At 38.6% G+C, this 16,001-nt stretch overlaps 1 protein-coding gene across 4 annotated transcripts in view; it reads left to right on the forward strand.

Moving 5' to 3' along the window:
• Nucleotides 1–16,001, forward strand: part of DOP1A (DOP1 leucine zipper like protein A) — a 66,752-nt gene that overhangs the window by 122 nt on the left and 50,629 nt on the right. For 2 of the 4 annotated variants that reach the window (XM_071548676.1, XM_071548678.1), the window contains exons 1-4: nucleotides 13–4,465; nucleotides 11,802–11,993; nucleotides 13,100–13,281; nucleotides 15,029–15,199. In XM_071548676.1, coding sequence (XP_071404777.1) covers nucleotides 11,856–11,993; nucleotides 13,100–13,281; nucleotides 15,029–15,199 — 491 coding nt within the window. In that variant the 5' untranslated portion in view covers nucleotides 13–4,465; nucleotides 11,802–11,855. Of the gene's footprint in view, nucleotides 1–12; nucleotides 4,466–11,801; nucleotides 11,994–13,099; nucleotides 13,282–15,028; nucleotides 15,200–16,001 lie in introns of those variants that run through there. The other 2 variants (XM_071548673.1, XM_071548674.1) reach the window with 2 other exon arrangements.

Below are 16,001 nucleotides of genomic sequence, written 5' to 3' on the forward strand. Positions count from 1 at the left end.
GCTCCGGCCCCGGCACGGCACGGGCAGGCTGCGGGCCCAGCGGGGCTGCTCTTCTCCCTCCGTTCTTCCCTCCCTCTCGGTCGTTGCACGGGTGTCGGGGAGGGTCCGCCCCTGGAGTGGAGTGGAGCCGAGCCGAGCCGAGCTGAGCCGGCCCTCTGCTCTGCCTTGCTCTGCTCTGCCCTCCCCTGCTCTCCCTCGCCTCCGCTCCTCTCCCCTCCTCTCCTCTCCGCGGGCGCTGCCGGGCCGGGCCGGGCCGGGCGCCGAGGAGGGTGGGCAGAGCGGTTGTTCCCGTTAATTGCGCTGCAGCAATTAACCCGTGGCACCTGCCCGGCCCCCGCCGCTGTGCCCCCGCCGCTGTCCCCCCGCCGGATTTCGGGATGCAGAGCATCGCCCCGCGCCCCCTCCCCGCCACCGAGGCCTGGCGTCGCTTCTCTGCAGGGGCTTCCTCGGGGCACCTCTTCCCACCTGGGGACGAGCTCGGCGCTGCGCTGCCAGCGCCGTCCTGCTTTGACCTTGAGGGCTGTGAGGGCCTCTTTTGGGTCTGGCCCGACTGCTGGAGCTGTTGCGTGTGGTGTTTGGGAGGATACGTGGGGTACAGGGCTGTCCCTGGTTTGTGTGGTGGTGCAGGGTTAAGTGTCATCTGTTGATGCAGGGGTGGCCTTAAACCTTGTGACGCCTGTTTGAAAAGCACAAATTTGTGACAGCTTCTGGTGCTATATGATTTTTAGAGATAACATTTTCATACCTGTGGTGATAACTGGAAAAGCCTAAACAATCTCTTTTAGTGACCTAAAATATTAGATGTGAGGTGCAGGTTTTGATGAGCTTATTCTGGGTGACTCAACCGTTGTGTTTTCATTGCTGATTGCAGGAACCCTTTCACTCCTGGATCGTCTTTTGATCTGCAGCAATAGAGAAAGTGTTATGGTTCTTGGGTTAACTGCACAATGTGATACCTGAATTCCAGCTGTAGGAATGTGAAGTGGTGGGAAGACTATATCTAAATAGTAACAGGTTAGATGGTTGCAGGTAATAAGGGGGCACAGTATAAGGTGGAAGATCCTAATCTTTCATTTTGTTCATAAGGCTTGACATGTCTGTGTTAAATTCATAGGCAGCCCTGGCTGTAAGATTTGCTCTTTAGGCTTAATTTTCTTTAAAGTGTTAGTACCTTTTCAAAACCAGGCTGAAATACAGTAAGTCTTTTGCAGGTCTGATAGTGTGGTGTCTAAATATTGTGATTATCCAAAATGTACAGTCATTTTCAATATAGCATGTATGAGTGTCATGAGGGGGGGAACAGGTGGAATGTTTATAGCACAATTCCTGGTTTTGTTTTCACTGAAATGAGAATCGACACTTTTGGAAACTAAGCAGCCTGTAAATGAGATGGGAAGAGACTACATTTCTAATTTACTGAATGTCTTGCTTTCCCAACTTGTTGGTAGCACCTGTGACAGGAGGTGTTTAAACAGCATCTTGCAAAGACATGTTATCTTACATCTTCCATTAGAGGAATAGCTGTGCATTTGAGTGGATGATTAGATTCACAAATTAGACCATTTTTATAACTGATAGTGCTTTTCTTGTGTAAAAATGCTGGCACACTACACTGACCATTAAAAATACTCATTGCAGGCACAGCAAGCTGTGTAGGTAAGATTGCAGTCTGTCTGGTTGATGTGGTTTAACCCCAGCCAGCAGCCAAGCCCCACAAAGCCACTCGCTCATTCCCCACCCATGGGATCTGAGAGGAAATCAGGAGGGTAAAAGCTGGAAAACTTGTGGGTTGAGATAAAGACAGTTTGATTGGAAAAACAAAGGCTGTGCATGCAAGCAAAGCAAAACAAGGAACTAATTCACTGCTTGCCATGGGCAGGCAGGTGTTCAGCCATCTCCAGGAGAGCACGGCTCCATCACCTGTAATGGTGACTTGGGAAGACAAACACCATCACTCCAAACATCCTTCCCTTCCTCCGTCTTCCCTTCAGCTTTACATACAGAACATGATGTCACATGGTATGGAATATCATTTTGATCAGCTGGGATCACCTGTCCTGGCTGTGTCTCTTCCCATGCACCCCCTGACCAGCATGGAGGTACGAAGAGCAGAAAAGTCCTTGGCTCTGTATAAGCCCTGCTCAGCAATAACAAAAACATCTCTATATTATTATCACTGTGTTCAGTACAAATCTTAAACAGCCCCACACCAGCCACAGAGAAGAAAATCAGCTGTACTGCAGCACAGACCAGCACACTGGTGTCAGTGTGCTCAGCCTGTGTTCTCGTGCCATTGTTCTCTGTTCAGATAAGGAGAGGATGCTTCCATCTGTTTGTTGTTGGCTCAGTTCTCTTGGCTAGAGTTACTGTTGTCCACCTTTAGTGTCTTTTTACTTAACCGGGAATGACTTGGGCTTGGGGCTCAGCTTGAGCTGAACTGGCTGAAAATGGTTTTTACTTTGGTGGAGCTTTATTTAATTTGGTGGAGCTGAGGGAGCTGGGGTTGTTTAGCCTGGAGAAGAGGAGGCTCAGAGGTGACCTCAGCACTGTCTAGAACTACCTGAAGGGAAGTTCTAGCTAGGTGGGGGTTGGTCTCTTCTCCCAGGCACTCAGCAGTAGGACAAGGGGGCACGGGCTCAAGCTCTGCCAGGGGAAATTTAAGTTGGAGAGCAGAAAAAAATTCTTTACAGAGAGAGTAATCAGGCATTGGAATGCCATGATCTGGTAAATGGACTGGAGCTGGATCAAGGATTGGACTTGATGATCTCGGAGGTCTTTTCCAACCCAATCAATTCTATGATTAAACAGGCAGTGTGTAGAAGAGAACCAAGAAGAGGTATGAAGTATGTTGTAAAAAAACTTGTTTTGAAAATGATTGAGAAAACAGAAGATAGAAAAGAGACTAAACTAAACGATACCTGCTAAAGCATGAAATAGAAACAGGGAAGTAATTTGTGTGCACATAAATTGTCTTTCAGATTAATAGTCATGTTGTCCTGACTTGTAGCTGAAAAGAAGTTGAATGATAAATAGAAACAGTAAGTGATACATTTCCCTCTGACAGGCTGGGGAGAAGAAACACTGCAGGATCAATGATTTTCCCCCAATAATTGAAACAACAAATGAGAAGAAAGCACCAAAGACAATCAGTAAATGGTTTCACTAGTAAACACATTCCTGTTTTATCAGAAACTTGTACTTCAATATGAGCATAAAAAAATGTCAAAAGTCAGGGAATGGTGCTTTGCCTGATTTGGTTTCTAGTATCATTTGTATAAATCAAAGGGAGTTTAATCTTTTACTTATGTCTTTTCTTGCTTACTTCTGAGGCTAAGAAGTGTGAATGAGTTTTGGTCCAGCCCCTGTTTTCAGAATAGTCAGAAAAGGATTCTGTTGTACAAATTCCTTTCAAATCCATCTGTAGAACTGTGAAATCAGATGCATTGCAAAATGTAACCACAATCAGGATAATGCATAGGTATATGTTTGCATATGACACTATTTCAGAATTAAAATCAGAATAAAATTATAGAAATTAATTGAAATCTGAAATTAATGAATTACTGGTATTGTACACCTCAGGGTATAATAAAAAAGGACGTTGGACAAAGTCTTTCCTGAATGCTTTGTATTTTGTCACTCAAGGCAGTAATAAGGATATGAAAACTTCTGACATGCCTGTGTGAAAAGAAATATCAGGCTTGTTTGGAGACAGAATGTTAAACTCACCTGAAGCTGCATATTATTAGAACAATGGGTATGGATAAATGAAAGGTTTGTCTCAGTCTTCAGTTTTTAAAGTTATTATATTCTGTGTTAAAATGCATATTAGAATATTTAAAGAGAAGTTGCAATATGAAGGCACAGCAGAAGATGGCAAATGCTCCTTTAAAACAAAGTGTAGTACAAATATATCTTTAAATGTAGTCATACTGGTTTGAGTTAATTCCATTGTTATATTTCCTATGAATTTTATTGTTGTTTTTTTATTTAACCATATTACTATATTAATTGGACTTAGTGGTTTGATAAGAGTAAAAACTAAGAAAGAAAAATAAGACCTCAAGGTAAGTCTTCCATCAGTATATGATTGGAAAAGATCACAAGAGGAAAGCTAGCTAGTTAAAAATGAATTCTTTTCAGAGAGGGTATTGATGCAGGAAAGGTTTTTGATTTTTTTCATTTTTATAGATTTTAGAAGTACTTGTAACTGTAGCAAAATGTAGATTTAGTGTGCTAATATTTCTGGCAGCTTAAGTTCAATGTTTATACATGCTAAACTCTGCTATATATCAGTAGCTCAAATTCTTTTAGTTATTTAGACTCTCTTCAAGGCAGAAAACTGAAGACTATCAGAAAGACCTGCAGAATGAGACACAAACATGAGCCAACAACCTTGGGTCTAAGAACACTGAAAGGAGGAAGAAAATAATGGAGAGAGACCCCTGACTCAAATCCTGAGGAGGTGCGACCAGGGGCAGGATGGGGCTGGACTGAGAGATTTGTGAACTGTGGACCATGTTATAAAACCCGTAGAAATCAGTGTTTGAGTGCACATCAATATGTATTCCTGTGGGCCCTAGGCCTGATATTAAAGGACTTTTACTTTTTATCTTATCCCACACCAACTTGGCTCAGAGTCCTGCTTTGTTGGGGTCTCTCAAGGCATCAGTACAGTGACCATTTGAAGGCACAAGGCTGAAACACATAAAAGTAAAAGTAAGTTGCAGTTTATTTTAGGAAGCTTGTCCTCTTGGTGTGCTCAGGCAGCTGGAGAGAAGATAACCATTTGAAGTTGTGTACTTACCAAGCATCGCTGGACAGAGCAGGCAGCAGCCCCCAGGTGCAGCTGGTGTGGGTGAAAGCCGGGCAGTGTGTGCAGGACAGAACACACACAAAGCCCCAGGGGCTGGCAGGGGGTGCGGGAGCCGTGGGGAGGGCACAGCTGCACTCCTGTTACACAGAATCACACACAGACTATTCTGAGTTGGAAGGGACCCACAGGGATCATCGAGTCCAACTCTTAAGTCAATGACCCACACAGGGGATTGAACCCATGACCTTGGCATTATTACAACCAAGTTTTAACCAACTGAGCTAACTTGCACCACAACACGCTTGTTTAAGGGTTTTTCCAACCCACTGAACTTGTGTGGTCACCATGGATTTAGCTGTGTCAGGTGAAGGTCTTCCATATCCTGTTTAGAGTAATCCAAACAGCCTTATTTCTGATATGCGCTCTCAGGATCTTTTTATGAAGGTGGGGAAGCTGCTGACACTGTGTGATGCTTCAGGTTTGGTTGTGGAGCACTGAAAAGAGCTCCACAGAGTGCAAACCAACCCTTTTTCAGCATGACAACTGTTGCTTTTGGTCCAGGAAACAATAGTTGATACACTGTATACAATGTTAACACTTAACTTCTGAGTAAGGATTTTGTGTTTCTGTTTGCCTGTATTGTCCGTGACTGGTGGCTCCAGGAGGTTACATTTCATTGTAGTGGAAGATGTCCTTGCCCTGTCAGGGGTGTTGGAACTAGATGCCTTTAAAGGTCCCTTGTAACCCAAACCATTCTATGATTAAAAAAGCCAAACAAACCCACGTCTTAAATATTATATTCTGCATTTGGTATAGCTAGAATGTCAGCTAGGAGAATGAAATGAAGATTATTTTTAAAATCCCTTAATCCAAATTCTTTACATTTCTTTGATGGATGCATTGCTGATAAAATTTAAAATTTAAGTTATGCACAACTCTGTGAGCTGAGATGAAATAAAGCTTCAGGAGGAAACCCTCTGCAAATGTGTCAAATGAGTGTAGGTTAAATTCTAGGGTTTGTGGTTTGGTCTTTTTTTTTCTTCAAAGGTGTAATTGAGTATGAAGGATCAGTTCTAGATTTAAATTTAAATATTGGTTGTGCAAATATAGTGGTCAACAAAGGGGAAAAGGGGACCAAAAAACTCTTTGAAAGTGAGCGTTGAAGGATAACCACAAATTCAAGGAAACGTTTCACCATTTTTCTCTATGTTGTGTTACTTTGACTTAAGTTATCATCTGTTTTTTTGTAAGGCATGATGGATGTTTTGCATAATGTAGAATAAAAAGTGTGGCTATCTGGAGCTTTATTGATTTTTAGATGTAAAATACATGTTGATAAAGCTATAATATATTTCATAGATAACTCAGCAATCATTTGTTGCAAGAAAGGAAAAGGCATGGGAAAATGTTATTATAGGAAGAAGAAACTATTTTCAGTTAGTGATTGACCTGAGTTGTAACAAAGATGCGAATCATTCTCTTTCATTTACTGAGTGACATAAGTTTAGATCTGTGAAATATGAATATTTAAGTTGATCTCAAGATGAGCATGATATTTTAGAAGTAAAAATTTTAGTGTAAGATTCTGCTGTTCATGACACAGAAAAGTACGTAACTCTGGAAAAGATGGAGTCTGCTACACTTTGCCAGAAACAGTAGGGTAGTGCTGAGTAGTATGAAGGCACAGTGCTCAAGGGCTGAAAGAAAAGGAATCAATAGTGTTCTCTTGGCTGGTCTGGAATCAAAATTTCAGTCCAGTATGTCAAACTGTTTTGTTATACATTGAGAAGGTGTAATAAAATAGAATTGAGTAGAGGGATTAAAATGTCACCCTAAACTCAGTATTTAAGAGGCAATGGGAAGAGACATGGATTTGCCAGTGAGGCTGAGAAGCGTTTGGTCACTTTCTTCACCCCTCTGACAAACAGATAGACATAGATTTGATGCTTTTTATTTGTGAAAAATGATGCTCTAAAGCCAATTCACTTAGGGCTTGTTTATAATTATGAATTTGTTTTCTTAAACAGTAAAGAGAAGTTGAATCCTGAGAAGGTTTGTTGTACATTCCTTATGCATTTTTAAGGTTGTTACTTGTTCCCGTTTATGAACTCATGTCTAGTGTCAGCCATACTTTGGAATACCGTAGGATAGTCATGTCATCGCAGAACACTTTGCATACCTTGTGTACTTCCATCAGACTATACTCAGTGCCAGACTTACAGTTTTATTTCAGTCTCTTTTTTTCTGTGATGAATATGCAAAAGAAGGAAAAATGTACTCAGTTTCCTTTTACTGAAAATTTGGTTTTCTGTGTAATAATAAGCAATAAGCATGTTTTGTAGATTCCTAAGTGAGGAGGGAGCACATCCAGTTGGGCACCTAATCCAGCCTCTGTAGTACAAGCCATAGGTTTTCTCTCATTTAATTCTTGTTTGATATGAGAATCACTCTCAGAAAAACACCTTGTGTTGATTTAGAATTTGCCAGTATGGGTAATGCACAGATTGTTATGCTGATTTGATTTAATTTAATTCTGTTATGGAAAGAAATTTGAACACCTAAAGCAGTGCTGGTTTTTCTGTGGAAAAATACAACACACTGTTTCCACTTGTGAATATGACTATGTAGAAAAGTGTACTGGGAAGTTATTAATCATAATGTTTAGTCTTTTTAAGTGATGTAGACTGTTACAGGATACTAATGAGATCATAGCTAATTATAGTTAATAATACTGTCTGGTGGGGTTCTTTTGGTTTGTTTATTTGTGTAATAGGAGGCGATTTCTTCTTTCATTACTGTACTGAAAGCAGTTGGCCAAAATAACAAGCTCAAATGGTTCTTATTCTTCAGAGGACACTAGAGATTCCTCTTTGAAAAATTCTGAAATGGGGACTCTGTGAAAAGTCAATCTAGAAATAGAGTAATTAACTGTAATTGGAAAATCTTTATCTGTAGTTAGAGAAGAATAAATGTGTTTCCAACATTTGAATTTTTTCTGAGGAGTCTAGTCTGGGATTTGCAGTACTTGTTTTGCTATTCATGTTGTTAAATGCTTCTGAAGAGAAGCAAAGCATAATAAATTACCAAATGATAAGGCTTCTGTTTTCCATGTATTCAAATTTGTGTTTGTATTAAGGTATTAAGTCTAAATAAAAATGTGTTTCTGCAGTTTCCAGCTTAGTATGTGGGCACTACACACAGCTTAAAAAATAATAGCTCAGTACCGTGAAATTAGAAATTTTTCTCATCTGCTTTTTAATTATCTGCTAGCTCTTCTGCTGTAGCCATGCTTGAAATGGTAAACAATTTCATAAATGCCTTGAAATATTGCATTGCAAAGCTGCAACTCTGAGCAATTCAAAGGGAGCAAGCTTGTGAGCTCAGGTTCTTGCAGAAGTTGGAACAAATCTTGAGCATTCCTGAAGTGACATGAAGTGTGCAGGTTTGTGCTCCACAGAGATCTGCCCCTGGACCTGTACCAGAAAGCGACCATTTCAGTATTGCAGGTTGGTGTGAAGCAGACAAATAGAGCAGTTATGTGAGGCTTGAAAAATGTAAGAGTGGAACAGTAGCAAATCAAACCTGAAGAGGAGCTTTGGCATACACAGATAATGGAGAGCTTATCAGTCAATGGGAAGTCTTATAACCTTGTGATTAAATCAAAACAGAATCTAGATGAAAGCTGCTATTATTGAATTGATTTGATGAAGCTGTTCTTCTCCAAGTTTTTAGCTTCAGTGTAAACCATTTAGAGCCTCTCAGACAGGTGAATAGTTTGTGTTCATGTGAGATAGGAGGCTCTTAGGCACACAAGTTATGAAGGATGAGCATTTGCTGTGTAAAACACAACTGTAGCAGCATCTTTTTAACATGACTTGGAGGAAAAGCAATAGCACCTAATGGATGAAGGGAATTGAAGGCTGCTCTGTGAACACACTACACACAACCTCTGAAAAAAGAAGATCCACATCCCCAAGCAATTGCTTTCCTTGTCAGGGTCATATCCTAAGACTCCACAGGCATCCCGGTGTATCCAGAATTGTGTGGTGTCTCTATTTTAATACTGCTGGGAAGATGAAATAGAAGGTAGTAAGCATGAAGACATGCAATCACTTGTGTTTTAAATATAGTTTTCTGAATTTATTTGCAAGTGTATAGCACTTCTTAGGTAATTTCTTCCTTATTTTACTGAGCTTTCTGCTCAGGCACTCCCAGTCACTTTTTGGCATCCACTAAAAAAGGCATAGCCGTGTCACAGGTCAGTGATTGCCTCTGTCCAGACTCATGAGAGTGGCTAACCTTCAATCTGACAAGCTTGGCTCATCTCATCTAGTGTGCAAATAGTGAAAAAAAACACAAACAACAACAAAACAGGATTGTGCTCTTTATACCTTTGTTTAAAAAGAGAAACAAATAAAGAACATTCCTTGGAAAGTTGGCCCTTATGCTAAATGGTGATTGTGTAATGGCAAGATAAATGCTTTATCCTGTGGACTGTTTGATGGTGTAGCAGAAATTGCTATTTTACTTTTTTTACCCCCCAGTCTATCAAATTTTATTATTTTTCTCATTTTACAAAGCAGTGAACCATGAAAAATTAAGGGTGGGATACTTACAAGGAGATAGATATTACAACCTTCAACATTGTATTGAAATATCAGCTGTAAAATTAAGTGTTGTTAAATCTGCAGTTTTATTACAGATTAAGAGAATAGAAAAATATTGATAAGAGTACATGATAGAAACAAGAAAAAATTAAAACCTACATTTTGGACTATCTTCACTCTAAACAAAAAGCAAGCCCCATAGGGCAAGTGTATTTTTATGTATGAGAACTAATAAAAATGAGCATTCCTGTAGTTTCAATGATTGTAGAATAAAAACAGTCCCAGGTTTGCATGCCTAGCTTATTATGGCTATTCATATGGTTTGGAAGATACATTGTTTAAAACTGAAATTTCATTTGGGGAAAAAAATGCAAGAAATTCTTTGTCTTTCCATCATCTCAAATTGCACCCTTTTTTTTAAAGAAAGAAAAATGAGACCATCACTAGAGACAGTAAAAAAAGAGTATGTTTTCTCTGCTCTCTACAAAGCTTAAATTTGCACAGCCAGTGTGTGATAGACTTGTCTAAAATTGTAGTTATTCAATCAAAGTTGTTAATGTGTTTTAAACGAAGAGATTGTTCTCTTCAGTTTTTAAATCTGAGAAAAAACCCTACCTGTTTAACCCTGTCTTCTACCTGGGTTTCTTTAACCTTTGATAGTCCTGAGTAAGTCCATTCTCAGCTTTCAGGTTCCTCAAGCACTCGAGGAACAGTCTTCCACTTAGCCATGAGTGCTTGCATTTATACTTTAGCTGGATAAAAAAATGCTGATGTTTTCACTCAGAAAGCATTATTTGATGTGTCAAGTTCTTTTTCCATCCTTTGTGCCTGGAAAAATTAGAATTGTGCTCCTTTTGTATGTTAGGTCTTTCTTCTTTTTTATTATTAACACTTTTACTTTTGGAGATCACACATTGGTGGGTTTGCAACTGTCTCTGAGAAATCTGTCGGCATTTTACAGCTTTTTCAAAGCAAACTTGATCTTTCTCTGGACTTAATCCAAAGATGGTTACTAGAAAATGAAACCATATGAAATGGTTGGGATTTTTTTTAAATAAAAAGTGTGATCTAATGTTCTATGCCAGTGGGCTGTAGTGGATTCCATCAATGTGACACCCAGAATGTGGTTTTAAGTAATGGCTTGCATTTCTGTTCTACCTTGGATACAGTCTGTCATTACTAGTCTGACATCAGAATCAAGAGTGCAGAAAGTTTCTGATTCGTGGCCTTTTTATACTCCTGCCATCCAGGTATTCTTCTTTCATTTTATGTGTTCCTTTCTTGTTTTACTTTGTTCTTGTAACTTTCTTTGTCGTACCTCATAGACAGTCTGACGAATGCAGCTTCTTTATACCTGTTCCATGGTTTGTTTGTTTTTTCTCTGTCATGTGTCACCCTTCACTTCTGCACAAAAATTTCTTCTCATTTTCCTTTAATCAAGACAGAAGAGAGTAGTATCTGCTGAGTGTTGTCTCTTCTGAAGCCAAGAATCAGAGGGATTCCAAAAGGTCTCCCACAAGACCCCTAAAGGCTAAGTCAGCCTTTTTGCACAGATGTGCAGCAATAGGATTTCCCATTGAGTTGTATTTGCTTGAGGTGAACGTAGCCTTAAAAACTCATTTCCTTTAAAAAATTATTGAATCTCTACTAAAATAAGTAGTCCATGACCTATAAAAGAGTGCAGTGGTGCTTCTGGAACTAGAATATCTTAATTACTTGGTATAGACTACCGTATGATGAAAATGTATTGAGCAAACTGCAAAAGCCTGTGATTACAGAACACTGGTAAACATGTACTCTCGTTGTGTGTGCATGACAATAGTATAAAACAAAGCAGAGTTGGATTGCTGGATGAGAACAGCAGGTCTTGTAAAAGGAAGTGTTGATGCACAGAAGTGCTCTTGAATAGTGTGTAACTATTGTAGGTCCCCTTCATTCATATCTTCTGCCTGAAAGTGATTCAGAAAGATTGGGGTCTTCTGTTTGCAGAAAGGCTGTTCTTTTAAAGGTGGGTGTTTCTGGTGGTGGACCCAGAGGAACTAAAAAAGAAAATGAAAAATCCTTTTCTTGCATTGTTTTGAACAGGCAGTGTTTTTTGGGATAGACAAGGAATTAATTTTCTAGAAGTTTTTGTTTTGTTTGTGATGTTGTGGCTTTTTAATTATTTGTTTGGTTTTCTAATAGGACTTGATTTCGAACGTGTTAAATATTTGCTTGCAATACGTTAACTTTTATTTAGAGTTTGTTGTAAACTGATTGTGGATTGATATTTTTAAATGTCTTTGAGGAAAATGGACTGCTTTTTATATAGAATTACTTCAACAATGTGTCTCTGGGAACATTGGTTTCAGGGTTTTTTTATTTTATATTTTAAACAGGTAATGTCTGTACATGAATTGCAAGCTAGTCTCTAGTGGGGACACCGTGGGAGGATGAACACGGAGGAGCTGGAGCTGCTGACTGATTCCAAGTACAGAAACTATGTAGCAGCTGTTGACAAAGCACTGAAGAACTTTGAATATTCAAGTGAATGGGCAGATTTAATATCAGCACTTGGGAAACTAAACAAGGTATGCCTGGCAGGTGCTCTTGGAAAAGATTCAGGGATTAACAAAGGGTACTGTAAGAGGGGTGTAACAGTACAGAAGTACAAGGTTCCAGCCATCTAATACTCTTGCAAATATTTTAGCAGTCCGACACAAATGTTGGGTGTGTGCAAAGAGAAAACAAATCAGACAAATGGCCTTTTAAGAGGTAGAGTTGAACTCTTTGTAAGCTATAAGTAAAGGGAGAAGTTATTTACATTTCTAGTGGAAATAAATGCAACGTCTCTTTTATTACTAACATTCACGTCTAATGTCATTCAATGATATTGGAATAGTGTAAAAATAGTAGCCAGTATAAGTGTTAGCAATATTTTTATGAAGCATAATAAAATGGGGGTCAAATTATTTGTTGATCAGAGAATGTTATCGTTCAGATTTGCTCTGACAGTAAGTTGAATGTGTAATATCATTGCAATCTTTAATAGCAATTTACAAATAAATATGCATAAAAATCTTGCTTTAATCAGTTGTATGTGTTTCTAAGGAGCTCCACTCAGGAGGATGACACTACACTTGACAATGGCATAATGTTTTTGTGTAAACTCTAATTTCTTTCATTTTTTGGATTATAACAGTTCTTGCTGTATGTTTATGCAAAGTCAAGGCTATGATATTAGGAAAGAAAAGCCTACAGATGTAAATGCATCTGTGTTCCAGTCCTTAAGTGACAACATGGTTTCAGGCAGCGGGTGAAGTTTTGCATGTTGTCTCACTCTGTGATAATTTCTTAAGTTATCCCACAGTTTAATAGTCCTCTTTGACCTACTGGGAATGGATTTTATAGCAATTCTTGTCCTCAAAAGGATAAGTAAAATGAAATGGACAAGCTGTAGGTAAGAAGCCCATTGCAAGTGAAGTTCTAAATGCCTGGCAATTCCACCTACAGCAAGTGTACAAGTGAAAGACATGGCAAAGAAAAAGCTCCATGCTACATTTTAGAAGTGGGGTTTTTTTCTGTTGTAACCTAGGTATCTGTGGTGACTTAATGACCATGTTCAAAAACTTATTTATAAAACGTGCATTTGATGTTTAACTTTTTTGCCATTTTTCTTAATGTGTCGATTTATCAGGTGCTACAGAACAACGCGAAGTACCAGGTAGTCCCGAAAAAGCTGACCATAGGCAAGCGCTTGGCACAATGTCTTCATCCAGCTTTGCCGGGAGGGGTTCATCGGAAGGCACTTGAAACATACGAGATAATTTTCAAAATCATTGGGCCCAAGCGCTTGGCCAAAGATCTTTTCCTCTACAGGTACAGTATTTTAAACCACTCCATTCCCAATGCATAGTTGAGATGCTTTTGGTTTCCTGCATTTTGAATCAGCAGTCTTACTTTGTTACATAGTGAGAATCAACTTCTTTCCTTCATGTCACTGGTGTTTGTGTAGTGCTCTTCTCCTGACTATTGTATATTGAAAGATAAACAGCTCACCTAATTTTTTTTTAAAGATAAACAGCTTTCCTAATTTTTTTTTTAGGAATTGACTGTAGTTCTAGAAAATCTGGAATTTATTGTTTTTCTTTGAAATAAACAAGGTCTTGTGCAGTATGTACAGTAATTGAAGTCTGAACACTTATTTTAATGTATTCACATTACATTTTTCTATTGTAATTTAAGCAATATTGGAAAAGAATTTGAGCGTAGTTTGTTGCAAGAAACTTTATCATCAAATCAATAGAACAGAAAGATTGTCTGCTTTTTTAGAATGGGGGACAAGTATAAACTTTTTCTCAACTGTCAGTCTCTGGAACTGATGATAATGAAAAGTATATACAACCTTGAAAAATAAAGTGTAATGACCATGTACTGATTCCTAAACCTTCATTAGGTTTTTAGTTGGGTGGGTCGGGCAAGACATTAACTTATTTGTTATATAATGCATAGAGGGGTGCATATACACACAGTCACACGTGGCTCTTAATCTTTACCAATTCCTGGAGATTAAAATTTCATCAGCCTGAGAAACAGTGGGGTAAAGTAGAATTCTGTTTAGGTATCAAAGGTATGTATTAATGCTTGGAAATAGGTTGTGTCTTATCACCAGCTCTTTTGTCTTGCATTGTCAACATGTATAGTTACTTTGTGGGGGACGGTCTCAGTGGTTTGTTTCAACATGTTTTAAAACATGCTGCCAACTCATAGCTCACATTTTTTGCTTGTACAGTGATTCAGTATCTGCAATGTCTCGTTAACAGTAAGTTCTAGGACAGTGCAAAATGTTACCTTTTGTAATCTAACTGAAAGGCATTGTTACTGCTGCTTGGGAGAGAACCAACATTCACATCAAGGCATTATCAAAGATTCCAGTATTTTTCATGAAAGCAGAATGCCAGTGTCTGAACATGTAATCTTGAAGGATGAGTAATTGTCTTACAAAGAAAGACTGTGGGGTAGTGTGCTGGTTATTGAACAAAAAGGCATTTTCTGTAGAAGAATCCAAATGACAATGATAATGGACTGGTTCTTTTAAAAAGATAAAGGCAAAATTTAGTTTTACAAAAAGGTTTGTACTTTGGAAAGAGTATTGTGGGATTTTTCTTTTAGTATGGATACTGTGTCTACAAAGATTCTTTTTGTTTATTAATAGTAGGTTTTCGGGTGTAGCTTTTAAGACCATTTCTTAAACTTACCTTTTTTTACTGTTTTTCCATTTTCTTCTTCATGTGTCAGGGGAGTACAATTTTCATTGTGATGTAATTCAACATGGGCAAAACTAACATTTTGTCATGCAAAGATGCTTCTGGTTTATCATATTTGTTTTATTGGTTAAAGATACAGTCGTCTCTGGGCCTTCAGTGCTTGTTATCACAATACTACTAGAACTCGTAATATTACCCTTGATTTACCAACCTGTCCATCTAAAGGCAGTCAGTCATATCAGATAAAAATCTGATCCTTACAATAACTACACTTTAAATGCCTGTAGCAGTCTTGAGATAGAAATGAAATTGTCACATGAGAAGCTTCCTTAAAAAAAGATAAAATTTGTTTTTCACAGTTCCGGACTATTTCCTCTCCTTGCCAATGCTGCTATGTCTGTCAAGCCAACATTATTGAGTCTGTATGAGATTTATTACCTGCCTTTGGGGAAAACATTGAAACCAGGACTGCAAGGACTGTTAACTGGAATTCTGCCTGGACTGGAGGAGGGATCAGAGTATTATGAAAGGTAAGGATGGATGTGTTTAATAAGGTGACATGCTTGATTTGGTGATGGGGCTTTTTGTGCTGTAACTTTTTATTGAATACTTTTATGTGGCTTTTATTTTTTTTAAGATGGGTGGTATTTACTTTAAGCATGTCATATTAATTGCATTGGAATAGTATGGTAGAAGATTCTTAGCCTTAATTAGAGAAAATTAACTGTTAGTTGCTCCCCTTGTTAAAAGGGAATTAACATTAAGTAGACTTATTGTTATATGTCAGTCTCTTCTTCCGAGTAACAAGCAATAAAACAGGAGAAAATGGTCTCAAGTTGCACCAGGGGAGGTTTAGGTTGGATATTAGCAAAAATTAGTTCATCAAAAGGATTGTCAAGCATTGGAATAGGCTGCTCAGGGAAGTAGTGGAATCATCATCCCTGGAGGTATTTAAGAGACCTGTAGATGTGGTGCTTAGGTACAGGGTTTGGTGGTAGATTTTGCAGTGCTGGGGTATTGGTTGGATTTGATCTTGAAGGTCTTTCTCAACTTAAACAATTCTATAATTCTTGCTATGGATTGACATATATAGCACGTTAGGAACATGCTGCTTGTTTTTCCATGAGTTTCCTGTGAGCTAGCCCTGCCATATTATTTCTGGTCTAAAATACTTAACTGAATGTAAGATAGCAAGCAAAGCTTACATTATTAAAATGTACTTGTTGTGATATCCAAATTGTCATTGAAATACCTATGTAAGAGAGGGCAATAATTCCCCTGTATTCACAGGGTATTACTCTATTTCTAGCAGAGTGGCCTGGGAGGGAATAA

The sequence above is a fragment of the Pithys albifrons genome, chromosome 2, assembly GCF_047495875.1.
Source record: "Pithys albifrons albifrons isolate INPA30051 chromosome 2, PitAlb_v1, whole genome shotgun sequence".
Classification (NCBI taxonomy): Eukaryota; Metazoa; Chordata; class Aves; order Passeriformes; family Thamnophilidae; genus Pithys; species Pithys albifrons.